Raw genomic sequence first — 26,933 nt, forward strand, 5'->3', positions numbered from 1 at the left:
TTACAGTTAAGTTCCAAACTATGTGTTATGATTATGTTTTACACTTAATTTGGACTCAGCAGGAGCAGCTCAAGATTCCCTCAAAGTTTGGAAATAAAGCCAACTGCAGTCAGTTTCTTCACTGAGCTGCTGTAAAGCAAATCCCACCAGATGTGCAGTGTGGCCTTGTGTCATTTGACTGTGCCCCCACCTGAGCCACTGTACACTGAAAGGTAATCAGGGTGCTATAGCAAGTATGTCCCAATCTCTGCAGCAGATTTTTGTTTTTCTGTCAAAACCACATCTGTCCAGCTTTTAAGAGCGAAGAAAGCCAGCCCTGTGTACAGCTTTGTGACAATGCATTTGTTTTTAATAATCCATTGTGTTTTTAAATGCTCTATTTAGCGGAAGAATTGGGAGAATTTCCTCAACCCATAAAGGAACATTTAATCCTTTAGTTGGTCTAAAAAAACAAAATTGGGATACATATTTTTTATAGTTTTCACTGGACAGCAATGAAATGTAAAAAACAACAAAAAAAAAAACAAACAACTGCTTTTCTGGAGCTTTTAATTTGCCTCAACCCTGTGAAATAGTACAGTGGAGTATAGTAATGCTAATAGTGTGTGAGCTTCTAAACATTATGCAGAGATGTACTGATATGAGTCATCTGTTGGTGATGTGTTGCCTGTCTCTTAGTCTTGATTTAAAATAAAATCCCTGTGTCTGCAAAGAAGTGTCCATGCACAGTGCACTATTATTCCAGGGTAGATTGTGAATATATACATGAAAGAAAACCCAAACTAATTCTTTCTGAATTGGGTTTTCTATGCAGCCCCCATACAAGCACATCTCAATTATTCCAGCAGAAAGTGTCTCCAGTTGTTTTTAAGCACCTCCAGACCTCATGTTGTTCCTGCTCCCCTTTAAACATTAAAGAGGTGAACGTGCCCTTGACCTCTCCAGCAGCAGAAATAGTCTGACAGCCTGACACACTGACCGACAGCTCTAAATTCTGTGCCCCCCCCCCCCCCCCCCCCCAACTACAGCACTAAAAACAGCAAAGTGACTCACTAGACCTGGAATTTCAAAGTGGCTCTGTAAATATATGGGCTATTGGGTTACTCTGTCCATTGCCATTGCTGCTGAGTTTCATCACCCCTTCGCTCAGTCCATCTTTCTGCTGCTCGCTCTCTGCCTCTGTCAGCCTTATTCTCAGTGTGTTGAATTAGATGGCCCTGTCTCTCGTGTCTTGAATCAGCCCAGGGTTTTCCAGATTCTGTTGGCTGGCATATGCGCTCTTTATCATCTTTTTACGAGGCATGGGAATAAAATAAAGAGGAGTGTTTGATGTACATACAGGAACCTAGATCTTACTTATTGTAATAACCTCTCTAGAAGTCGCCTTGCATCTCTCTGGTGGGCGGCTGTAAACCAGAGTTCCGGAAAAACTCTTCTTGTTGAAAGAGTGTTGGCTCCCCCGCAGACGTTTCCTGCTGAAGGAGGTTATAGCCTATAATGAAAACAAGTCCCAAGTCTTTTTTTTTTCCATGCAACAAAAGAAAATAATGCTACAGAGCAGTGTGACAGTGACACCAGAGGACTGTAAGAACCCAGATCATCAGATTCTGATCAAAAACAAGTGTTGAACAAGTTGCAAAAAAACCTAATGTTACTATGTGTGGCTGTGATTGAGAAGCATACTTTGCACCATATTTTTCACCTCTATTTACACCATACATCTCAGTATTAAATATTGGATGAATCGCCATGGTATTTCTACAGACATTCATGGTCCCCAGAGGATGAAGCCTAATGACTCTGGTCATCACCTGACTTTCTTCTTCATCTTCTGCCACCAACAGGTCAATATTTTATCCCCTAGCCAGGGGAATATCTGAAAGTCTACAGGAGGAACTGGCACAAAGACTTTGTACACACATTCATGATTCCCAGATGATGAATCCTCATGACTTTCATGATCCCCTGGTTTCACCTCTAACTCAACCATGAGGCTGACATCCATGGATTTAAGTCAAATGTCTTTAAATGTCTTAAAAATATTGGCTGGTTTACCACAAAAAGATATTTCATGTCATTTCTTTTCATTTCATGTGACCCACTAAACTAACATTCTGAGCATTATATCTGCTAAACATTAGCATGTTAGCATTGTCATTGTGATCATGCATTTAGCTACAAGCACTGCTCTATGTAAGTCCACCCTCACAGAGCTCCATCTACTCGAACTCAAACTCACCAGTGACCCCAGAACACAGGAATATATCAAAAGCAGCAAAATTTTTACGACTTGAAATGTGATAATTATCCACAGGAAGTTCAGTCTACCATTTCCAGGCTTAAAGAGCAGGTGTAAAGCCCTAAAACACACATTTCCTGCAGTTGATAATGGGCTACAGTGAGGGGTCCTTACAGCAGGTCATTAAAGCTTCTTTTCCAGTGCAGGGTCTCCGCAACTGAGACCTTAGCAGAACAGGATCTTGTTGATTGTAGTGCTAGTGGGCAACCCACAGTATGACCTGCTCACCACAATAAAGTCCCTGCTTCTTGATCTCAGTGGGTGAATTTTTTTTAATTGGTCTGATTTTATTAGACCACTTAAACACTCAAGTGTGCTGTGTCAGCAAGAGGTAGACACTTGCTCTCTGACCAGAAGGTGAGGCCGAGGGCGAGGGTAACGCTCTGGCTTCAAAAAAATCAAACTTTTATCAGAACTTAACTGGGGACTCACAGTTAATTGGAATACAAACAAAGGAATTAAATCAAATTTACACAAGAAGCCGCCCGTACAGAAATGTAAGGTCTGACACATATGAAAGAATAACAACAACAACAACAACAATAACAATAATATGAAATATCCATCGTAAAATTTGTATATGTGTATATATTAAGAATATCTATGTGATTAATTTTTATATGGTATCACATGTTGCAACCATATATGTTAACAGTATATATTTAATTTATATATGAACGTTTATTAAAACAATATACTATATCTAATGTATGTTTTTCTTCATTAATCTCATTAATTTTAAACATCTCGGACTTTTGGACCCTACTGTATTTAATATCAACATATACTGACAGGCTTTGGGATGGATATGTATTTATGTAACACACATACGGAATCACACATATTTGTATGGGCTAGACATATATGTCAATATATGAAATTGTTCAAGTTGCTTATACGTTTTAGATATCATTTTTACATATGTGCTTTTATTTTGTAAACACATATTTCATATATGGAAATTTAGTATATGTACATACTGTATATTACATTTGCACATGGGCGAGGGCAGCAGCAGAGGCACAGACGAGAGCAGCTGTGGAGTTGTAAGGAGAGATCCTGACTGGACATGTGTCGTCTGGGGATTAAACCCTAGCCTGGCTGATTAATCAGGTAAAGACAGAATATATAGTCCTGAAGTGCTCACACCATATTTGTCTTCTACTTTGTGTTACCCAGCTGTGCTAGAACCTTTCCTTCACCTCCTCCAAAATTCCTCTGTCACTGATGAAATGAAATAACTAGCCTCTCCAAATAATAAAATTTAAAAAAAAAAAAAGATTGAATGAAACCTTGTCAACCACTTAAAAGGCCTCCAGAAGCAAAGGCACATTTTCATTGAGCGTGGGCCAAGAAGAAACACTTCTTCTTCTTCTGCAGCACTGCTCCAGAGCAGCCAGAGCCCTCCTGCTTTCAGCGCCTGAAAAGGTTTGCTGACAAAAACATCTCAAGCAAAAGACGTCTCAGACATGAACATGACAGTGAGTTCATTGAACTTCAGTGCCCTCCCCAGTCTCCAGGTCTGAATCCAATAGGTAGTAGAAAAGGAGATTGAGAGCAACCATGTCTAAAAAAATCACTTCATAAACAACTAATTTGACATTTTGTAGGAAAGAATGCACCATTTTTATTAATATAGTGACAAAATGCTAAAATTGAACATATTTGCAAAATGTGGTATGTGTTGTAAATCAGCTCATTATTCAACCCTGTCTCCTAGAAATGACATTTCTATACAACTGAACAGCAAGAACAGCACAGCTGCCAAATTACCTGATTGCTAATGTAACCGTGGCGCTTAAGCTGCCAGGACATTAAACACTCAGTTGTGCTGTTCTATAGTTGACCCTGACCTCGGAGGCAGCTTCCCTTTTGGGATCAGTGAAACATTTTTCTCCCCCCTGTCCTCATCAGTGTAATTTCTATTAATCTGAACAGTTGCTGAAAGTTTCAGTCCACAGCAGCTCTGCGGTCAGCTGAATCTGCAGCATTGTCTCTCCCTAAAGAACCGAAAACACTGCTGTTCAGACGCTCTCCAAGGCCCAGTATAAATCACCGCCTTTGGGTGTTAGAAAGTGGAAAACACCCCCGCGAGATTAATCTTCTCCAACTTTCACAGTCTCCTAACAGCCTGGCCATGGATGGCTGGGGAGAACAGAGCCTCCCCAGATTGAAAAATGGAGTAAAAATCCCTGCGTCAGCCACTGCCATCCTTCCTGTGCCTTTGTGTGCCAGCTCTCACTGAGCAGGTTGATATGAAAAGTCCATTTCACAAATGGGTGCGTTAGCCACAGTGATCAATTTTTTTCCTCCTCTGCGACTGCGGAATCCTCCCTCAGAGTCTGGGAGAGGTGCAGGTGTTTGAGTTTAGTCTGAGATGAACTGTTGAGGCTGAGACTAACACTCAGAACAAAGTTACTTATTGATTTGGGGCTTTCTCGCTGTTGCCGGCTCAGCATATTTAAAAGGTAAATTCATCTGCAGGGCTGGAGTTTCATGGACATCTGATTCTCCAAACATGAATACAATCTTTCACTATTTGCAAGACTAGATTCATTTGAGATTATTTCCCATCATGCTCCAGGTGGAAATTTACAGAAAAAAACAACAAAAAAACAACAACAATTCAGACTTTTTTGCACTTTGAAATTCTTCATTATTATTATTATTATTGTCATTATTATTATGATATAAAGTTAGTAACTCAACAGTGTAATTGTCATGAGAAAAGGTCATTGAACATCACTATTTACATGAGCCAAGACTGGAAACTCACAATAATATTAAACATGTTTGATTTTATCGGAACGTCAAGACAAAAAAAACCCCAAGTGACTTAAGACAACTCAGAAGATCAACTGCCACCAAACGATTGAGATGATAGGAGATTATGCAACTCAAGCAAAACTCTCATGATTTTATTCTGACATTGGAAGTTTGTCTGCAACAGTAAAATCCCTTGAAAAGCTATTTGGTGTACGGCTGACAGTTTTCATTTAATTTTAGTTGTGAATTTGACAGTGAACTCACCTGTTTACATTTTCCTTTTCATCTCATCGATTTAAATGATTTATCATTACACAGTTAACGTGTGACTTCTGTCAGTGTCCCACCCCTGTACCTACACCACCTGTACATACACTATCACTTCCTGATTTCATGGCGAAAGCAGAACTGTGAATGAAGTTCCTGTTGTGTATTTTTGGCAGTTTGGCCTCAGACTTACCCTCACACCAGACTCCTGCCAGTTACACACCAGCCCAGAAGTTCCCCTGCTGAGCTTCACTCCTAAATTACCCAGCTGTGTGTTAGCTCATGTGTGTGAGCAGATGCTGTAGTTTGGATCTACAACAACTGCTCGTTTACGTGTTACTTCATTAAGTGACTCTGAACAGTAAAGGCTGTAACTCTGCATAATTATAAACCAGATATCAATATCCAGACTAACGTATAATTGCTCTTATAAAACTCTTGTGCCTGTTGCTCAACAGCTGCACTTGAGCTCTGTCCTCAAGTGATTTATTTTTTTTTAAAGTCAACACATGTTCACATTACAGTGTTTGAAATACACAATAAATGGTCTGGAAAATATTCATTTTTTAGCGTCACAGGACACTGCTTTCTTTCGAGACAAATGAAAAACAAGTTCTATTTCCACTCGCAAAAAAAAAAAGATTTTATCCCAAGAAAATGACTGGAGGGAAGATGCAGGTTGTAAATCATTACATGCAGCAGCAGTAATAAATGAGGGATGCAGGATGAATTCATATGACGGACTCTCTTTTGTTCCTCCAGAGATCAGGAATGGCAACCTAAAGAGCATCCTGGGGCTCTTCTTCATCCTGTCGCGCTACAAGCAGCAGCAGCAGCAGCAGCAGCAGTACTACCAGTCCCTGGTGGAGCTCAGCCAGCAGACCAGCAGCAGCGCTCCATCCGGCAGCAGCCACAAGACACAGGAGATGCAGTCCAGGTATGCTGTTACACCGTGTGGTTGTGGTGCGGTCGTTTTGTGTTGCTCTGGGTCTCGTTTGGGGCAGAGGTAGCCTAGAGGTCAGAGAGTCAAGCTCATGTCACTGTTTTGAATTAGTGAACCAATTATGTTTTAAGACGCTTGCTGGAAAAGAGGTCGACTGATTTATCACTTTTGGATGTTTAATTAGGTCCAGTTAGGGCCTTTGTAAACAGGAAATTGATGTATATGAGCGGCTGACAGTGGGAATGAATAACAGCCTTCATGGAAGATGTTTCTCATTAAATGCTCAGAAGGCTTTTGCTGTATCAGCTCCATCAGAACGTTCTGACAGAGATGAGCCAAGGGTAGAAAAGTTGCCTTACATTTTTAATGTCCTAGCTTCAGATTGTGTGGGAAATATGCTTACTCACTCTCTGATGGAGTTTAATGCAACTCTCATATTTGTCCATTAAATGTAAAGCTACAGCTGGCAGGATGTTATCTTATCTTAGCATGAAGATGGCAAGCAGGGGGAAACAGTGAGCCTGGCTCTGACGTTCAGACAGAGCCACCTATAGGCACCTTTAAAATGTATTAATTTACTGAAAATATGCACACACATTTTTACTCTTCAGTTTTTGCACAGATTAAACAACATGTTAATTGGTGAGCTTTAAAGGTGCCAGTCAGCAGATTTTATTACCTTTGGACAGAAATAATACCAGGCCAAAAATAATAAATAAAAAAACACTGGACACTAAAGATTTTTAGAGAATTATTAATGTAATCTGGATTTAACCTTGGCATTTGAGGAAACATGTTGATCAGCTTTCTTGCAGTTTGCTGAGATATAGCTCTCACATCTGGCTTAGCTAATTTAGCTATTTAGCTTAGTGCAGCATAAACACCAAGCAACTAGCGCCACAGTCAGGATACTGAAGCAGGAACTGTTAACACTGGTAACCTCACACTGACAACAAATAGTGTATTTGTATATCTCTGTTTGAGTACAGTTTAAACAACCACAACACAACATGTTAGTTAGTGAGCTTCAGCAGTGTCTGTAGGTGGTTCGTCTGTAGGCTAGCTATTTCGCCGTTTTCAGCCTTTATGCCAAGATAAGCTAACCAGTTGCTGGCTTTAGCTTCATATGTCACAGACAGATATGAGAGAGGTATCTAAACAGTAGCAGCTTAAAAATCTAATGACATACCATAACAGTAAAAAGCTAGATATGTTGTTCAGCTCAGTGTAAGGGATGGTGAGTTTGGTTGTCAGTGGTTTACAATATGAAAAAGCTCATGTTTCTTTATCAATATTTTTCATATATTTTATAATATAGATAATATGTGTGTTGTACAGTAGGAGTGTTGGCCTGCAGGCCGCTAAGCAGTAAAAGCAACGGTCTGTCCCTGTGTGATGTAAATAGACAGAGCAGCCATTAGAGGAGCATCTAAAGGAAGGCCCGTCATGCCACGCATGAGCAGCATTCCCCCCGACTAGATCAGGTTACGGCTCTGTTTGGCTGTGCTGTGTGTACGAGCGTGCATGCGTGTGTCCGTGGCAGTGAATGTGTGTAAAATCGGCACAGTAAGAGCGGGCGGTCTCAACATGGAGCAGACAGTATGAGAGTAAGATGATATTGTCGAGAGCTTTAGCCTTATACTGTGTTTGGACGAGTTAGGAAATGGTGGCGGTGAAGTCAGTGCATCGTGTGTGTGTGTGTGTGTGTGTGTGAGGGTTATTAGGGGCGCAGCTGCCTCCCATTCCCACCCTCCTGCAGCCCCCCACCCAGCACCCCACACAACAGGTGGAGAACACTCTCACACACATACACACCAAACAGCGAAGATCGAAACACACCGCTGCATCAGGCCAGCCTGGCACACATGCCACACCACACACACACACGCACACACACAGACACATGAAGCCTGTACAGAAGCTGTGCTTTTCTCCTATCAACAAATGCAAGAAACATGAAAGTATAAATTAATGAAGGAAGATCTGTTCTTTCCCACACAGACCCTCTGCCCTCACTGTCCACAGCCAGAGTAACGTCTCACTGCTCTTGGCTGATAAGTCCATCACATCTGAATGCTTAAGGCCACAGTCGAGGTCAGAGAATCAGTCCATGTCTGTCAGTGACAGAGTTAGGCATTAGTCTGTCAGTGGACTGTCCAGCCTGTCTCTGTAGCTCAACTGTGTCTGGAGAGGTGTGGAGATTTAGTTTAAGATTCTACAGTAGAGAGAAATCAGAAAAAGTTGCTCTCATATAATCAAACATATTACATGAAGAACATTAACACAAACTCTAACCCACAATGATGGCACAGAGAAGGTGACAATGACCAGTCACTGTCAATTTAAATCTTTCTTAATTGGAAAAAATGTGAATGAGTGTGAACTGATTTATATCTGGTTTAACAGGCCAACACTTCTGGAGTGTGTGTGTGTGTGTGTGTGTGTGAGAGAGAGCCAGCTGATCATGAGTGTGTGAGTCAAACGTCAGCCACAGATGATTTGCTGTCATGTGTTGCTCTTGAGTGTTGTGTCCCTTGCTCTTTGTTGCTATGGTTGGCATTTACACAGCAGTGACCTCTGATTTTTATATTTATAACAGAAAAATCCTCTTAAGATCTGCTGATTGTGATTCTGAAAAACTTGTACATCTTACAGGATTTAAAACCAAAGAACATAATACAACCATAAAAACATGTAATTTTTGGTTAGAATATTTCACTCATTGTACAGATGAAAACAAATTAATAAAGAGCTGGAACAAGCTAAAACACAACATGTATGATACTGTTAATACTGTGGGATAAGATCATTTCTTTTACAAACTTAGTTATTTAAAAGTAATTAAAAAGGAAAGTCTGGAGGTAAACAGGTTCACAGTCATTGGTGATGCAATTTTTTACCCTTTTTTTGTGTTACACTTTTCTTATTTTACCACAGGAAACTAGCAAAACATACACAGCAGTTCCATTTTTGGATGCAGTTCCAAATTGGTGAAATACCAGGAAACATTAAGCTCCGCCTCCAACAAATACCCCATAGAGTCTGTCATGAACAATCTCTCATTGACTGTCTTCTTTGCCCACATAGTTTTTCATTTGCTACCAAATAAAAAGGGTTGAAAGGATTTGGTTTTCATGAGTGGACCTATATTTGTTCAAATGCTATCACACCCCACTGCGTCATGTTATTTATTGACAAATCCTGTGCAGCTAAAATGTAGTTAGATGCAAGAACATGTTGCTACAGCATGAAAGGAAATGTCTCAGACATTCAGTAATGTCAGTCACGAAGTTGCGAGGTATTCAGGTACAGTCACATACAGTGTGTTTGGACTGAGGAGTGGGACTTTGACTTGGTCCTGCTCTGCTGCTGTTTTTACTTTTTCCACCTACACACTCAATTTAAAGTTTAATCCGTCAAGTTCAGTGCGTCCAACAGCATTTTGGACCCTGGAGAAGAAGAAGAAGCAGGTTACAGTTACAACTATAGCTGAAACTGACACATCAATCTGAAGGTAGATATTTTTTACCTCTTGGAACCGATGCATTTCTGATCTCTATTACATTACATACATGTCAAACCTCATGATATGTCTTGCTTGTTGTATCTTTATACAGCACAAATTGAGTGGAAGTTTGCTTTCTCTGCACTTTTCACATCATCAACTTAAAACTATATGACAGATTTGTAATGTTCCTCTGTTTGAGGCATCATGCTCAGCTCCTGGTGCGGCCCCCTCCTCCTTTTCACCCACTATTCAAAACACTGAGATGTAATTAAATCTATTCATAAAAATCTTTTCTAATTCTAATTTTCCACAGTGATGAATTCCTGTAAGCTCCAGTCAACCCTGAAGATTTAGCATGTCTGAGTAACTTCACAAAATATAAGATAAGCTGGAAGAATGGATGTTTTAAATGAAAAATGTTCAGCTTTTTAAAAGATCAAATTATCTGTCTCACAGATTTACACACTCAGAGACACACGCTCACACACACTCTCACACACTCACACATTTGGCCTGCTGCACATCTACAGTTGTGGTATGGGGAGCTTTCTATAGACAGCACCTGCTGGGCTAACTGGTGTCTCTGGGACAGGGGATGGGATGTGTGCGACTCTGTGTGAGTGTGCGCGTGTGCGGGGGGAACTCCCCATTGGCTAGACCGCGACAGCCCGGAGCCACAGGAGGTTTTCAGAGCTCTAGAAGGCAGGGGGGCCCGGGCCTGGCAGGGCACAGCAAACCCTCCCTCTTTAACTCACCATGTCCCGGGGCGAACAAGTTGACCCCCTGGTCTGGCGCTCCTCACGCCTCCCCACCGCCGTGTCTCGCGACAGGAAGAGCCGTTTGCCTTATGGGAGAGCCAACAGCCTGGCCAAGCCTGACTCCTCTCCTAGGTACAGTCTCAGCCTGAGCAGTGTGTGTGTCTGTGTGTGTCCCGGGGACGGAGTTTGGATCATTTTCACATGGTGATGTGAGGAGGGTGGATTAATGTCAGGGGCATCATGAACTGGTAAATAGTTTGGTTCCATTTGTCCAGTTTATTGTTTTAGAGTCAGGGTCTGTCCTGCATCATGGATTAATGCTGTTAGTGTTTTAGCTTTTATTACAGGCTGTTAACAGATATGGATATGAATGTTCTCATAGGAAACATTTGCTGACAGACTTTAGTTGAAATCATTTATTAGTCTTGCCATCGGCTTCCTCTATGAGCTCAATGTACAGCACAATAAAATCCATGTTTGATGCTGCATGTATAGTATGTTGAACTAATTCAGTGTCTCTGCTCCATTACTAAGAGGAACTGTTCAGATCTGATCTGCTGCTCCTTTTATGTCTAGTTTTTTACCTCTCTCCTTGAGACGTGTTTGAGTGAAAAATACATTTTACCTTAAAGCAACATTTACTTTTCTGTTGGAGCCTGAGCACTGGCGGCATGGTCATGATCTGAAATACTGCAAATAGACTGTGTTTGTGTTTCCCAGGCATGAGATTTGTATTTGTATTGCAAAACTTCCAGGGGAGGAAGTCGAGGTGACTTTGACACCAAACACACCACAGTTTGCATCCTGTCTCCCACTAATAGTCGACATCGGTTTCTTTTAACCATGACCATGATCTTTCTCTAACCTTAACCAAGTACTTTTAGTTTCCTAAACCGACTGCAACCAACTATAACTATAGAACATGGTGGTATGACATTTGTAACAGTTGCTGACGATTGGTGTCATCCTGCAGATGAGTGAACACTGTTCTACCTAGGTTTTAGGTTGGAGTTAATATATATGTGCAACAGTATATCTGCAAGATGAATGGAAAAGCTGCAACTCCAAGTGCATAACCACACTGTACAGTAGATATTGTGTGTTGTTAGATGGAGACTTCATGTGTGTGTCTGCGTCAAGCAGCAGTGCTAGAAGGAGTGCAGAGACGAGTGCTGATTGGACTTTGAAAGGACCATGTTGGATGGGTCCCCTCTGGACGTGAAGGTCAAATGGCATCTCATTACCTGCTGTCATCACACTGGCCTGAGCGCCACCATGTTGGATCTAAAACCCATCAGATTGTGGCCACAATCAAGCTGAACCTAATATTACTCACATTTTAATAGGACAGCGATGGCATCCAATAGCGCTTGCATGTGTGCCACAGTGTCGTGGACGATTAAACGGAGGCACCGTTGATGTATGTTGTATTCGATCAAAAGTGACAGACTGTTCCGCCCGCCCCCGCACCCTCCTTTTCTCCGCCACCATCCCCTCTCCTCTGTGAGTCCTGGTGTCTCATTTTCCACATTGGAAAGATCTTAAATGCTGTGGGTTGGCACTGCAGGCTGGGTACTCTATACCATTACCTTCATGTTTCATTGCATTTTATAAAGCTGGAGGTGGGGGGAGAGGGTCAGGATGGGTCTTGTGGTGGGAAAATGTGCACCAGTATCCCATTACTGTCATATAGGGGCTGCTCCTGCATGAGCTGCACGTAGACCACTTTTGTTAGACTTCTACAGCCTTTGCTGACTTTGAGGATAACACTTGTTCCTCCTTGCTAACAACCTTGTGCTGCACTCCCTCTCTAACAAAAAGAGAGCGAACGCAGAAAGAAAGCAAAGGGATAAAAACTTTACTTAGAGAGGAATGTGATGCATAAATTCATGCTCAACACTTTTTTTTTTTCCATCAAAATGCTGAAAAAGCATTTTAGAGAGCGGCGGGCTCCATTAATCTCTGTCTCAGCTTGTGTTTGCTGTGTGCTGAGTGTCATTTAGGGTATTTAACAGAGCACTAAACACACTACTGGGCGCTGAAATGTGGTGCGGGTTGAAAGGGGTGTTGGGAAAGTATTCAGTTGCCAGACATCATTAACTGACATGCCATGTATCATATAGTTCATTAATAACGTGATACAAAGGTGCTTGCTACTATAATGGGAAACTGCCCCGAACTTGCTTCCTGTGTGTTCAGCTGTCTGCTCTGAAGCTCGTTAGTAAAACGTTGCATCATGAAAACCTGCAAGGTCAATTAGAAATGTAGAGTGAGTCTGCACTTCATCACAGGTGGTTTGAAAGTGAGGTTAATTGTCTGGAGGGAGAGATATAAATAGTGAGAGACTGTGTGTGTATCTGTGTGTGTGTGTGTGTGTGTGTGTGTGTGTGTGTGTGTGTGTGTGTGTGTGGGGATATGCAGTGCTTGTACTAATTACAATTTTGCTCACTTTCGTAAAAGATCCTTGTCGTTTACAGTCTGACTTCTCTGAACAAAGCACTAAATATCACACTGTAGCTTTGTGACGGGCACTTTGATTCTACAGAATGATAAAGTTTATTCAGTTTATTGATTGAAATCACTTCAGCGAGGCCTGTTGCAGACTTGCCTCTATACCACGTCTGCATAAGAGGAAAGGATGCTTGAATAAGAAGCTATCAGGAATAGACTTTTATAAAACTGACCAGTTTCTTGATGGGGTTCATAAAATAGTTCATACGTTTTCAAATGTCCTACTGAAAGCAATATTTTTATTGTTGTTTCTGTGGTTGCTGAACTCATTTTTGATTCACTCTGGTCGGGGTGTGACATGTAAAAGTGAAAATGTAAAAGTCTGATTTCAGAGTTGTTGACATTTGTTTATGCAAAGCTGAGAAGTGCGCACTAAAAGCAGAAAATGAGATGCAATGATTGCCGTGCGTCATTCAGACACCCAGTATAGGTAGTTTATTGTCTGTGTCCACTTTCACTCACCAACGCCAAACCAGCAGCCCACAATCACAAAACAGAGAACAAGTTGTTCCCCGTTGTCAGAGAAGAAGGACGCCTGAACAGACTGCTGGTGTATGTTGCTTCCTCTGTCCTCCAGTTGAAGCTCTGGTGTTTGTAGAGGACGGTTTTAAAATGGTTTTCCTGCCGAGCCTCTTGTTGAACGACTGCGGCTCCATCCTCAAGAGGAACTGAGAGGAAAACTGAGAGGTTTCTATCTCTGGTCAGCCTGTGGAAGGTACGAGTCAAAGTCTAAAATTAGCTGCAATTCCTTCTTCTTCTTTCCGTAAAATTATTCATCTGTAGTATGTCAAAACAGCTGAACAGGGGGAGTGTGTGTCAGTGCTCTGTTACCAGGATGGTAGGTGTGAAGTACCATTAGCATTTGTTGGGAATAGATTCTTCAAGTTAGCTGACTTTATGTTAATAACAGCTACTGTGACCAAACAGTGAAGCTGCTTTTGAAATTCAATTATACCTGTGGTTATTTTCATCATTTATTTATTTATTTGTTTAATTCATTTTAATTACACAGTGAAATTGTTGTGTATGTCTGCACATGCCTTCAAAAAAAGGTCAGACTATGTTAACTGCAGCTAAATTTGAAGCTTTAAATCCATTTAGCAAACTAATAACGTTAGCATTGATTAGCTGAGCCTGCCACAACACTGCCAGTAATATATTTTGGTTTAGTTACCTCTTACTCTATGTGTAACTTCTGTTTATGCATTTTGTGTGTTAACGAACATTTTAATTTTTTATTTCTTTGTGAACAAAGTGAGAAAGGAAGCAACAGTTGCCACTTCTGTGATAATGCTAACATTTTGCTAGCAAAGGAGCAGTTAGCTTGAATGTCCATCAAAAAAACCCTTCGTATTTCCTCACTTGCAGAAATGAAAATTTAATGTTAATGTAAAAATGTTTGTCGTTGGTTTTCATTTGTTGCTTAGCAATATATCACCCATAAAGAAGAATGTTTCCCAAAGGCATTTAGGGCTACTAGCTAAAGAAAGAATATACTGTATGTCTGGATGATAGAGAGAGTAACTTTCAACAGACGGTCGGGTCATTCAGTTTGTGATACTGTGGTTTGCAAGTCATACACTCAACACGGGACATTTACACAGAGGAATAAACAGTCTTGCCACCTGGCCTCTGACTTTTCATTGTTTACAGGGTGTAGGTATGATGATTAAAGACATCCCTTTGTTCATAGAGTACTCTACAAGTAGCTTAACTACTTCCTGTCATACATGAATGCAGCAGCCCGCCTGTAACAGCCAGTGTTAATTCCCGTCTCTGTGAATGACTAACAGTGAGTGTTGGGTTATAAACTGTGACTGGTGCAGTGGGTATTTCCTTTGCCTCCGCCTCGTGTGTAGTGTGTTTTTGGGCTTTCTTCAAACAGTGCCTACAAGAAATTGATTGTGAAAGTTTTTTGGGCCATTTCATCTGGGCGGCCCTATAAATGGATGTTACTGGCTTAGTCATGCGCGTGTGGTAATAAACATGTGCGAGCCATCATGTGAATAAATCAAAGAAATGTTCGCTGGCGTTCTGCAGTATGTACCATGTGGTTCTTCTTTTCTCTCCCTGCTTATCTCTCAGTTTTCCTCTCACTGCTTATATCTGAATGCCTCCTCTCACTCACATTATTACATTAAGGCATGGATTAAGAAAATTCCAGCAAGACGCTGGTCTCATTCCTCGTCTAAGTGCGTTAACAGTCTGTCATCTCTGCTCTCTCCTCAGTCTCACAGCACGATATGCAAGTCCTCCGGGCCATAGTGGAATAGGATCACCACAGAAGAAGAACACAAGGTAAATATGGAAAAAGAAATTCATGTAGCTGTTATTTTGCATCCCTTCACACATTAGTCCATTTTTTTGGTGATGTTTTCATGTTTTTTGTGACACTCTATTACCACCAAAGGGTGGGTCAGTGGTCAAAGGTCAGGGTCAGCTAGAGAACAGCTGATAGGGATTTGGTGTTTCACTATAAGATGCTTCAGCAGGGTGTAGCTGTGTCTCAGCAGTGCCTCAGTGAACAGTCTCTCTCAATGAGCTACAAGCACAAGTAACCAAATACTGATAATTACAATAAATGACAACGTCTTTTTGAAATTAATTTCACCACGTCAAAGAAAAACTTAAAGCAGCTGTATTCAAGTTGAAAACTGTCATACTGTAGCTGAACACACAAACAAGTAGAAAGGCACTCAGACCTCCAACAAGGCAAATGTCAAAAAACGTACACCAGACTTTGTAGAAAAAAATTTTAATTCATAGTAAAGAATCTGGATCTGCCCCCAAATTTAAAAACCAAGTTTGGGGCAAATCAGTTCAGTTATTTTGTGAAATCCTGCTGACAAACAAACCAACAGACACAGGTGAAAACATAACCTCCTTGATGGAATGTGAAAAGAAACATGTCAGTCACGATTTGACTGTGACTGCTGTAGTAGTGCATTAACAGAGCAGTGAATTATTTGCTGTAAAAAGAAATGAAAGTGAAAGTCACCATGAAAAGCTTTCACACGCATAGTTTACCTGCACTTAAACCGTGTTAATCTGTGTCCTCAGTCCAGGTCTTTTACTACTTCAGTAGTGCTGCTCTGTGTGACGTGTCCTTTGAGAATACACAGCTTTGCAAAGAAGCTGTTGCTAAATGAGCTGCCAGACGTTTTTATTATAACACTCTTTGTATCAGCTCTGGGCTGTAGCTTCGAGTCAGGGAACCACAGGCTTCAACTCCTACAAGGTGTCGTGTGTGAGATGGCAAACCAATCACACACACACACACACACACACACACACACACACTAAGTGTAAGCGTGCAGGCTCTGACACTCATGCACAGATTTGGGCATGTGCACAGTCTAAAAGTCTGAGAGACTGTATGTGCATAAGACCAAAAACCACACAGATACAAAGGCATACTACACACATATGTTCATATCAGACATGCACCCACACATACTGTATGTGCACACCCCAGAGTCCAGTTGTCTGATGCTTGCAGCATTTGTTCCAGCTCAGAAGCAGTGGGAACCAGCGTGCTGGCAAATAATTCCTCTCCAGCCGCCACTGAGCAATGGCAAAAATGCTGCAGCCAGCAGCTCCAGCCCTATGGGTGGTAATCTGCCCTCTCACAGCACTGACAACAAACCTCACTGCTGCTGCTGCTGCTCTGCAGAAATAGCTCTTTAATTCCTACATGGTGATGAAGATATGCACGCAACACATACATAAAAAACAGTTTTAGGTCAGAGACAGTGTAAGCGTCCCTCTGTTGCCATGTGATTCTTATTGTTTCTTTACCACCATGAATTCTCCTCCTCTCCTTCCTGAAGTAAGAAACTTTTAGCACTTCCAAAATGGGACAACAGTTTATGTATCTCCTGAATTTGTGAAAAAATGTTTCCCTCAAGGTGCTAAAGTTCTTTCTGCGGTCTTTATTTGACATTGTGCTCATTAGCCTGAGCTAAAGGAACTATCCTTTTACAACAGCAACTGCACTTTTTACTGGTATAGCTTTATTCCTAACAGCTGCAGAAACATACCCACTGTGTTGTATTTTTGTTTTGGTATGTTACCACTCACGTTACTTTGTCAGGAGAAGTGTTCCTTGCTATAGTTTTAAAGTGTACATAGAGAAAAGGCTAAATAAGCACATGTCAGAGACAGCAGGTTAGGTTGCCCCTGGTGACTTTTGTGATGTTATGTCTTCTGACTATGAGACTCTGTATCAACACAGAGCTTTTCTTTCATTTCTGCCGCCTTCATAATGGTTAACTTCATGTCACAGAATCTTACTTTGTTTCATCTGTGTTTAACCATGCTACAGTTCTCTTTGATGAGGACATGTGGCCTAAATGGCACTGAAAGAGTTTTACAGTGATCCAAATATACCTAGTGTGACTACAAACTGGGGTGGACTGAGGCTGAAACGATTCCTCAAGAAACTCGATTAACTTGATTCGTGAAGGTAATAGAGGCAAATTATTTGCATCAAAGCTTTGTTGAATCCATATGACCGCTCAGCAGTTACTGTTAGAGATGAAACAGTTAGCGGTTTCACGCTAAATCACATGACAGATGTGTTACTGTAGTATTACCGTTTTTTTAATTATCACTATAACTGTGGTTAATTACTGTGTTTAATTTAACTCACGTTAGGTTCTGCTAAAAAAGGCGTTTGACTCCTTTTACACTGTCAGATGAGTTTACCTTTCTGTTCAGGTGATGTCATCACACAGACACGAACACACAGGAGAGAAGAGTGAGCTGAATTTATTTTTGACAGATAATATTGCAGCAATTTAAGCAATAACAATGTTGTCTTTCTTTCTTTTCTATTTTCTATATTCTATATGTTTTAGAATTTATATAAAATATTCTATATATTCTATATAGATTTTTTATATTCTATTGTTTTCTTATGTCTTATTCTTTAATAAGACAAAAGTAGTTGATTAATCGATGGAATAATTGGTAGAATACTTGATTACTAAAATAATTGATAGCTACAGCCTTACTACAAACTAACAGGGCTGTCGTTACACACTGACTCCCCCCAGGCTCACCCACACACAGCACTAGATATACTCTCCTGGCACTTCAGTGCTGTGTACCGTACACTTATGTAGCCTTAAAAGGACAATACCACAGTTTTTTGTTTTGTTTTATTTTTTCAGGTTTTGTCCCCATCCGTACAAACTTTTACAGTTGCAGTCTTGCGCTTTAACATATTTTTCCTACAGCTCCATGCAGCTATTGATTTCCATTGATTTTGTTCATACTTAATTAGCAGACGTGACACTTGAGTTGTGTTATCCATCACAGTAAACATAAGTCTGCACTATTTTTTCTCAGTGTTTCAATAGTCTGCTCATTGATTTTCATAAATTACAGAAATGAATGCAGATCGATGGCAGCCTGGAACAGTACAAAACTACATTAGAATTTCTAAAGCAGAGGACGGACTGTGAAGTGGGAGAGGATGTAAAACTCTGGTGTGGCCCTCAAAGTTCATCACCAATGCAGCAGGGGGTGATGTCGAACAGCTTGTTGGCCACCTGCCAACTGGTGGTGTCTTTCTTCTGTTTTAATAAGCCAGAGGTGATGTTGACTTTGCCTTGAAGGACGTTAGAATGTTCTTGTAAGAATTAGACACATGGTTGATTTTTTGTTTCACTGGCAGGGGAAATGAATAGGAAATGCTCTCTCCTCTGCAAGAACTATTGCTGATAGCCGGGTGACTGACAGGCTGAATAATGTGATGTCTTCTCTTCTTCACTTCACTTGCAGCAGGCAGAGCTTTCCAGTGCCCTAAGTCTGTCCCAAAACAAAATCCCTGTCCAGAATTTCCACCATATTCCCCTCTCCGGCACCATTTTGCTGATGCATTATCAAACATGTATTTTGGAAGATGAAAGAATCTGATGATAAAAGGGACTACCTCTGATTTCCATCTGAATTGCCTCAATCTCCCACTAATTTTCCCACTATTTATCTTTCACTGTCTCCCGTCTGGGTTTGCAGCTACAGTATCTGCTCTCTGAGTCTCATCCTCTCTGCATCATTTCCTCTTCCATCTTTTCACTTCTTTTGTTCTTTTCATTCATCTTTGTTTATTTTCTTTTAATGTATCTCTTGTTCTCTTGTATTCTCTCTCTCTTGTTCTTTAGTAGCACTAAAGCTTCTATTATCAGTGCATTTGTGTGTGGATGCACGTGTGTGAGGGTCACTGAGGTTGGTTCTGTCTTGTTGTGACATATTTCTCTCTTCTTTGCTCTACTGCTCTCTTTGCCCTCTCTCTCTCTCTCTCTCTCTCTCTGTCTCTCTCTGCTGTGGATTACAGTATGCGGTTGCGACTGTACCACTCCATCTGTGTCAGCCCAGTGAGGCGGCCTCAGCTCCGGGCCAAGGACCACCTCTGGCTGCAGCTCAGTGAGATCTCCCAGGCAGAGCACCAAGTCTGTGCTCTCAGACCTGGATCAGCATCTCTGAACAGTCTGCTGTCTGCAGTCTGTTGTCACTTCTGTGGACACGCAGCGAGACGTGAAAGCAGGAGGAGGAAAATTCAGAGGAACTTAGTGTACAGGACTTGCACATTTGCTGCTTCTTGATGTCAGGTTTTTGCACCGGAGCACATTTTATTTCTGCACAATTGTCGGCATGAAACATTGTTTGCAGTTCTCAGCACACGAACTGACTTATTAGGCAGTTTTGCTGTGGCTTCATGCTGTGCAGGTTGCTTAATCGCTGAGCCTTGTTCTATTTTTTGAGGGAGACACCCAAAGTAAACTCCTTTTTTTGCAATTATAAACCATTCAAGTCCCTCTGCTGCAATAGTAGAATGCTGACATTTTATAGTTTAAGCATATGCTAAAAGCATAATTTGCTTTACTCACATCAGTTAATAGAGTTGTCTTCCCCATTTTTCCCCGTCTTATTCAAGGTTCTTAGGACAGAGGATGTTGTAATAATGAACAGGTTGTTTAGAAAGTCCCTTGAGCCAAATTTCTGATTTGTGATATTGGGTGATTTTTGGGTGAAAATTTGACATGTGACATTTGACTTGTATGATATGTGAAAAAGGTGCAGCAACGCGAAGTGTTTTCAGTAGCAGGTTACTTCATTGTGTGGTTTTCTATTTCCAGAATTAAATTCGATGGAGTCATTATCATAAATGGACTATTAGAAAGGTGAAACCTAAGATGTTGCACAAATTTAATCTACCTTATGCATAACATGAAGGGTTGTAGACTGTGCGAAATAGGGTCCATGAAGAGCATTTCAGAGACAGGAGGGAGCAGCACCACTGTTTTAATTGCAGGATGGGCTTTTTTTTTCTATCTGTCATCTCTTGTTCATTTTTATTTGGACTCTTCCTCAGCGTAAAATCTGTTCCAGATCCATGTGGTTCCAGAGGGCAGATCACCAGCTTTTATTCTGCTGTGTTACTGACCCACAAGTGTTCAAGGATACATCAGGGAAATAAAAGACCAAGGGCTTTAGCTGTAGGCTGATACTCTCATATCACCTAACACATGGAGTCAGTGTGACAAGTCAAAATAAAGTTGACCTGACTCAACTCGAAAGCAGGAAGTGCTGAGTGTGAGAGTAATGAACTTTGTCTTCCCACATGAACTTCATCATCGTGGCTGTTTTTGTGTCACAGAGGAATAAAAGAGCAGTGCAAACAGTGCAGGAAGATATGTCTTTTATTCCTGCTACATGTCGATCTGTCCTTCTATTTGTTTATTCTATTAAGTAAAGGCCTGAAAGAGAAAATGGAACATATGAAATAAGTTTTTCTCCGCTGAGAGGTTTTGACCACTTCAGGATTCCATCACTAAAAAAACTTTCCCCCTCCGACATCTCGGCTCCATCTGCAACACAGACACGAGTGACATATTCGCCGTGGCGAATCGATTATCTTTGTTAAAGGACATCACGACAGCTTTCAGGCAGAGGAGACAGACAGACAGGAAGTTGTTTGAATCTATTCAAGGTTTCTCCTTTTCCCTCTTTATACTGAACAAGAGCAGGCCGTGAATGGAAACACCTACAGCCCTCTGATGCAAGCAAGGTCTTCAGTCAAGGCCCAGCATTACCTGTCTCTACTCCCACCTTGCCTCTTACTTTTGCGTGTGTGTGTGTGTGTGTGTGTGTGTGTGTGTGTGTTCCCTGCAGTCCTTCAGCTCTTGGGCTATGTTTTTGTATTGTGCTGCTCTTGTCTTTTTATACTTGCACATGCATTTCAACTGGATTCCACTTGATGGAGATTGAGAGAGAGAAATCTACACATGTATTGTGTGTGTGTGTATACATATATATATATATATATATATATATATATATATATATATACCATACTATATATATATAGTATGGTATGGAGTATGGACACCTACATTGTGGCATAAAACATGATCTTCAGAATCACATCCAACCATGACTGTGAAGATTAATTGTAGAAATAAATGAAAGTTGTCATAAATTTTGTCGTGATCCTTCGAACCAGCTGCCAGATGTGTTTTTGAAACGACTTGCTAACAAACAGAAGAGTGAAAGCATCTGGCAAAGTGCACAAAAAACTGCAATGTAAAGTTATTGCGCCATAACAACAGGTTTTTGATGGTGTAATTATTTTAGCGCTCTCCTGAGAGTCGTGAAAATCCTCCAGCTGCAGCATGGCAAATCAGCATTTGACACTGGCAGCTTTGACTGTGATTATGTGAGAGTGAAAACACAAACCTTCCAGCAGGTGTGTGTGTGTGTGTGTGTTAGCCTTTCTTTCTCTATACAACAAGTCATAAAAGAAATGAAGAGTTGCAGTATGTAACAATAGATGGCAGGAGGGTGAGCGAGGGAGAACACAATAAAGGACACAAAAAATGTCTCGAACCACTTAAGCTTCTTTTTCCCTCCTACAGCGTTTACTGAGGGGGACAGTTGTATCTGTGTGGATTATGTGTCACTGAGAGAGTTCCATTTTTACCAAGTTCACCTCCTTCTTTCATCCACACACTCACACACTCAGCTCAGGTTTACTATTCAAGACACAACAGAAGGAGCCTTTCAACTTATACCAGACTGTCTGTTCTGTTTTTTTCACTGCAGCCAGGTCTGACTTGTGCTCGGTCTTTTTTTCAAACCAGAGTGACACTTGTTTTTCAGTCCTAGCTGATTTTCTAAGATTTAAAGCAGTGGTTGGTTTTCCAGCCTTTTCCATCTCAAGGCCCACCTGGAATTCTTAAACATGCTGGCATCCCACATCCAACCCATTACAATATGGAGGCCACATAATGCCTCCTCAGAGTACTTTTTATTTTAACGAGAACAGCTAAACATACAGTACAGCACTGAACTGAAAACAGGGGAAGCTCAATTTCTCTTTTTATTTATTTTTTGACAGAGGGGAGATCACTTGTTGCTTCTCCATCTGTCCTTTTTGCCATGGATGTGATGTTTTAGTGCACAATCAGACTGAGACAGCAAACAAGTGTAGTACTACTTCCTATCATTGGCTTATCATTTAATAAAAGAAGAAAAGAAGAAAAAACATTTACAATACAATAATACATGTATCCCTGAGCAATTCATGCTCAGGGATGCATGCCATCCCTGAGCTGAAGAAGGTAGACAGGTGGACTGAGAAGAGGAGCATGTTTGGAGTTTTATACATACACATATACATATATATAAACCTAAATTGTTCTGTTTTGCAAATCATTTGTCAGCCCACTTGCAATACCTTCTCAGCCCACCAGTGGGCCCCATCCCACAGGTTGGGACTGGAAAGATCACTGTTTGAGGCTATTTTAATTGTAATTAAAGGGAGACTAAATCCATAGTCGTCTTTCTGTGCAGGTCAGATGAAGCTAATCTGAAGCTTCAGCAGTTTGACTCACACAAATCAACTGGATATCTGTTAGAGTTGTTGTGTTTTTAGTTCCAAATTCCTGCTTTTGTTATTATCTTTCTGCCATGGTTCAGCAAGGAAATGCTGTCTGAGAAAACACAAAGGGAAAATGAGAAAATAGGAAAATTCCCAGCTGTCTGTAGAAGCCTGACGAGTGAAGCTGCATATTTACTTCAGCTGAATTTGGAAGTTGTTTTTCTGTTGAAGGAGATCTGTGGATTTAGTCCCCCATCACTTGAAGGATCACTTCATTGATAGAATGGAGAAGAGGAGCAGTAACAGCAGCCAGTGACTTGAGTGAACTTATCCTTTAAAGCATGGACATTTATCAGCATCGATTTGTCTGCAACGGAGAAGTTTGTGTTTATTAAAAACCTTGCCTGAAGCGAAGCTGCTGTGAAGTAAGAAGGAAGAATCTCAGGTGGGTGGAGGCAGAGAATTACACTTTCAGTCAGGTCATGACGGCAAGTGAGAAATTATTTCATCCTCCCACCGCTGACCATTAGCATGACTTTTAACATGTTTCTGACCCAGGATCAGCTCTGCCTCGCGCCATTTTTATAAAGCTAAAGCTCCTGGGTGTAATTTTAACCTTTAAACCTTTCCCCTTTCTGCATTGGCCCTTGCAGGTTACCGGGGCCCTCCAGGGTACCTGCTGCAGGCAGCGGGGCCTCCAGGAGCCCAGGCTCATCCAACCTCAACCGACGCAGCCAGAGCTTCAACAGCATCGACAAGAGCAAGCCTCTTCAGTATGCCAGTGGCAATGACAGAGGTGAGGAGGGCGACCGGAGCACACACACTTACACCATGGAGGGTTCAGATATGGGCGACATGGTCAGCTGCCCAGGGCAGCATCTTGTTAGAGGGGGGCACAGGCACTCACAGAAAAAAAAAATTGTGACACTACATTGTTACAGTCTTTTAGGTGAGTGGTTCTCAACCTTTTTCACATCAAGGACCCCTGAAGTGACACAAATTAGACCACACACCCATAACTGATAAGACTTTTGCTTTTAGATGTTTTATTATACAAAGTGTTTGAAACACGTGACCGAAATATTCTTACATTCTGTCATTGTGTTACTTATGGATGGAATTATAGTGAAAATAAATGATTCCGTTTTTGGTGGGGACCCCCCAGGAACCCCCTCAAGGACCTCTGGGGGTCCCCAGACCCCATTTTGAGATCCACTGTCCTAGGTGGTGATGAGGAAGATGGCGGGGGAATCTATCAAATAGTGCACTTCTGTCTCTGCACAGTATCAGTATTAACCATGTAATTGCTGGGCAGATTTCATATGATGATGTAATTGATGACTTTGCATGAAGGAAAGTAAGAAAGATCAGACTTTAGATGGAGGTTGTGCAATTTAAACATGTGTGTCTTGTTTCAAGTGTGCAACAGTGTGATAATCAGACACTGCACTCACAGGGGCTGACATTATTTTTTTTAACTGTGTTTAAAGTGAGTGGAGTTTGATGGTTTGATGGTTCATTCTCCATCCTGTCCACTTGATGGCACCACCAGACTCAGAGAGCTGAGCACACTCAGCCCACTCTCTCACTTCCCCAGTCTTTACCAGTCTGCTGAATCATCCCCAGCTCTTTATTCCAAGTGAATTATTATGGATGCTGTTAAATGGATGGCAGCGACAAATTTTCACAGCGTGGCAAGAGCCATCTGAGAGATGACCGAAGGGGCAAATCCGGGCAGCCACTCTGTCAAGCACGATGAAGCTAATGAGAGCGATTATGTTTTTGAGAAAGGGTCTCACAGTAGCTTGAGAGTGAGGGTGCGCGGCATTTTATTTCACACAAAAATGATTATTCACAAGTAAATAGTTGTTTTAATGGCCTCCTTCTGTTGTAGAGAGTAAATACATCGACTCACAATGTTTTAATTACTGCAAAGTTCTGCTGCTGGCTCACACACTGTGTTTGTAACAGCATTAAGATTTATCATGGGGTGTTGGCTCATACAGCGATCATACAGTAATCAAAGTCTGTCTCAGGCCTCAGAGTTGTTCTAATGATTAAAACCAGTCCTGATGAGCTTATGATGACATTATAATGACAAACCTTTTTTGCTTTGGTTTGGCTCGCAGCATGTGTAATCATACAAATGTTTTCTAACTGAGGTCTTGCTTTGAATCTTAAAGCACTGACCAGTCAAACACAAGGAGGTTTAGTGTGTGGAGCTGAAAGAGGATCAGTGGGAGGTGAGGGAGGTGGAGGAGAGAGGCAGTGAGTGGCATCAGACACAGAGAGCAGTAAAAAGCCTCCAGCAAACTCTGCTTTTGAATTTCTCTCTCTCTCTCTGTCATTCTCTCCTGCTTCCAGCCCTAAAAGTTCACATGTTCACTCACCCCTCCACTTTCTGTCTGAAACTCCGCTCCTCAACGGGATGAGGGAGGGATTCATGGTGAGAGATGACAAGTGGATGGAGGCAGGAACAAGTGTAGTTTTGTATCTAAGGAGGAAATTATCAAGAAACTGATATATCGTATCATAAATATCAAAGGATTCAATCTATCATTTTTAATTCTCTGTGAAAGCAGGTTTTTAAAGGGTTGGATGAGTCTTTTCCAAACAGTGCAGTTGAACAGCGGCAAAAGAAAAACCTTCAGTTTGCAGAGATAAGACTCCGGGTGTCGAAGCTTCACTGCAGGGGAGATGAAACAGTGTTATGGCCTAAAAGAAAAGAAGAAAAGAAAGAAAAATCAATTGTTGGGAAATGTCAGCGATGCAGCCAGAAGCTTCTGGGTGAAAGCACGGAGCAGACAGAGAAACGCAGACAGGAAGTGTCTGCCACAAGCCATTTTATTAATCTTCTTGAGTTTATTTTCTCTCTTACAGGTAGTTTCATTTGCTCCTGTCATGTCGCACTTCCTCTCATTTGATCTTACATCCTTTTAACATTTTTACTTGTGGCTTTACCAGCTTTTATTTATTTATTTATTCTTTTTATGTTCAGCTTTCATCACATTATATCACTCATCATCTAGGTTGTGTAAATATCCAGCCCACAGTGACTAGACAGGGATGTAAATGAACAGAGAATGATGTCTGAAAATAAAAAAAACTTATTTTAATTATTATTTTTTTATTTCCCACTAATACGGTATTAGGACTAAAAACATGGTGGTATACATAGTTTTAGTTCAAGTTCATCCTCAATAATTATTTCACCACATTTGACTGGTCTGACCTGTAGAGTGTGTATGAAAGTATTGAGGGTTTTGTAGGATTGTGCGTCTCTGTGTAGATGAAGTAAAATGAGTGCTGTTTTGTTTCTGTGCTCTCGCACGGTGAAGCTCTGACCAGAGACAACAAGAACTCAAAGGGCACAAGCAACATTGCATCACTCTTGTTGCCATGCAACTATCTAATTGGCTTCAGCCAACTGAAATGAAGCCTCAAAGGGCATTGTTTTTTGTTGTTAAGTAGATTTAAGTAGGAGTAAAGAAAGTTGGTGATTACACTGCTTGTTAGAGATGAGGATGAGCAAGCAGTTGTGCAGCTGTGATGTAATGTGGGAGCAGCTAAAGAGGGAGAGGGTTCAGAATGCATCCAAAACAAGCGCTGCAGAGTGTGAAACAGGAAAAAGGTGAATACTGCACAACTATCTGCAGGTTTGTGTGTCTGTGCGTGTGTTCAGATATACTCACCTCAATCCTGGCGTCACGCCTCTGACTTCCTGTGTATAATCTGGCATTTAGTTGTAGACAGTAGTGTATTTGTGTGTGTGTGTGTGTGTGTTTGTTAGCAGAGAGTCCAGAAGAAGTGACATTTCATTCCTCGGCCACAGAGGGGAAAAAAAGAAAAAGAGAAGAAGAGTCTGTTGCCATGGTAACGTCAAGTCACTACACGGTGAAAAATGTGGTGGCGCACTCAAACAGCCTCTGGGGTGGGGAAAGGGGGGGCAGATAAGGAGGTGGGGGGGACTCTAAAGATGGGGTTAATTGACTGGA

General features: G+C 41.2%; 1 protein-coding gene across 11 annotated transcripts in view; it reads left to right on the forward strand.

Moving 5' to 3' along the window:
• Positions 1–26,933, forward strand: part of nav3 (neuron navigator 3) — a 456,492-nt gene that overhangs the window by 332,996 nt on the left and 96,563 nt on the right. For 10 of the 11 annotated variants that reach the window (XM_071502610.1, XM_071502611.1, XM_071502609.1 and 7 more), the window contains 3 exons: positions 6,095–6,269; positions 15,282–15,350; positions 23,592–23,734. In XM_071502610.1, coding sequence (XP_071358711.1) covers positions 6,095–6,269; positions 15,282–15,350; positions 23,592–23,734 — 387 coding nt within the window. Of the gene's footprint in view, positions 1–6,094; positions 6,270–13,014; positions 13,768–15,281; positions 15,351–23,591; positions 23,735–26,933 lie in introns of those variants that run through there. The other variant, XM_071502614.1, reaches the window with a different exon arrangement.

Source organism: Trachinotus anak, unplaced genomic scaffold, assembly GCF_046630095.1.
Source record: "Trachinotus anak isolate AG129_WGS33_773 ecotype Australia unplaced genomic scaffold, CSIRO_AGI_Tana_v1 ptg000018l, whole genome shotgun sequence".
Taxonomy (NCBI): Eukaryota; Metazoa; Chordata; class Actinopteri; order Carangiformes; family Carangidae; genus Trachinotus; species Trachinotus anak.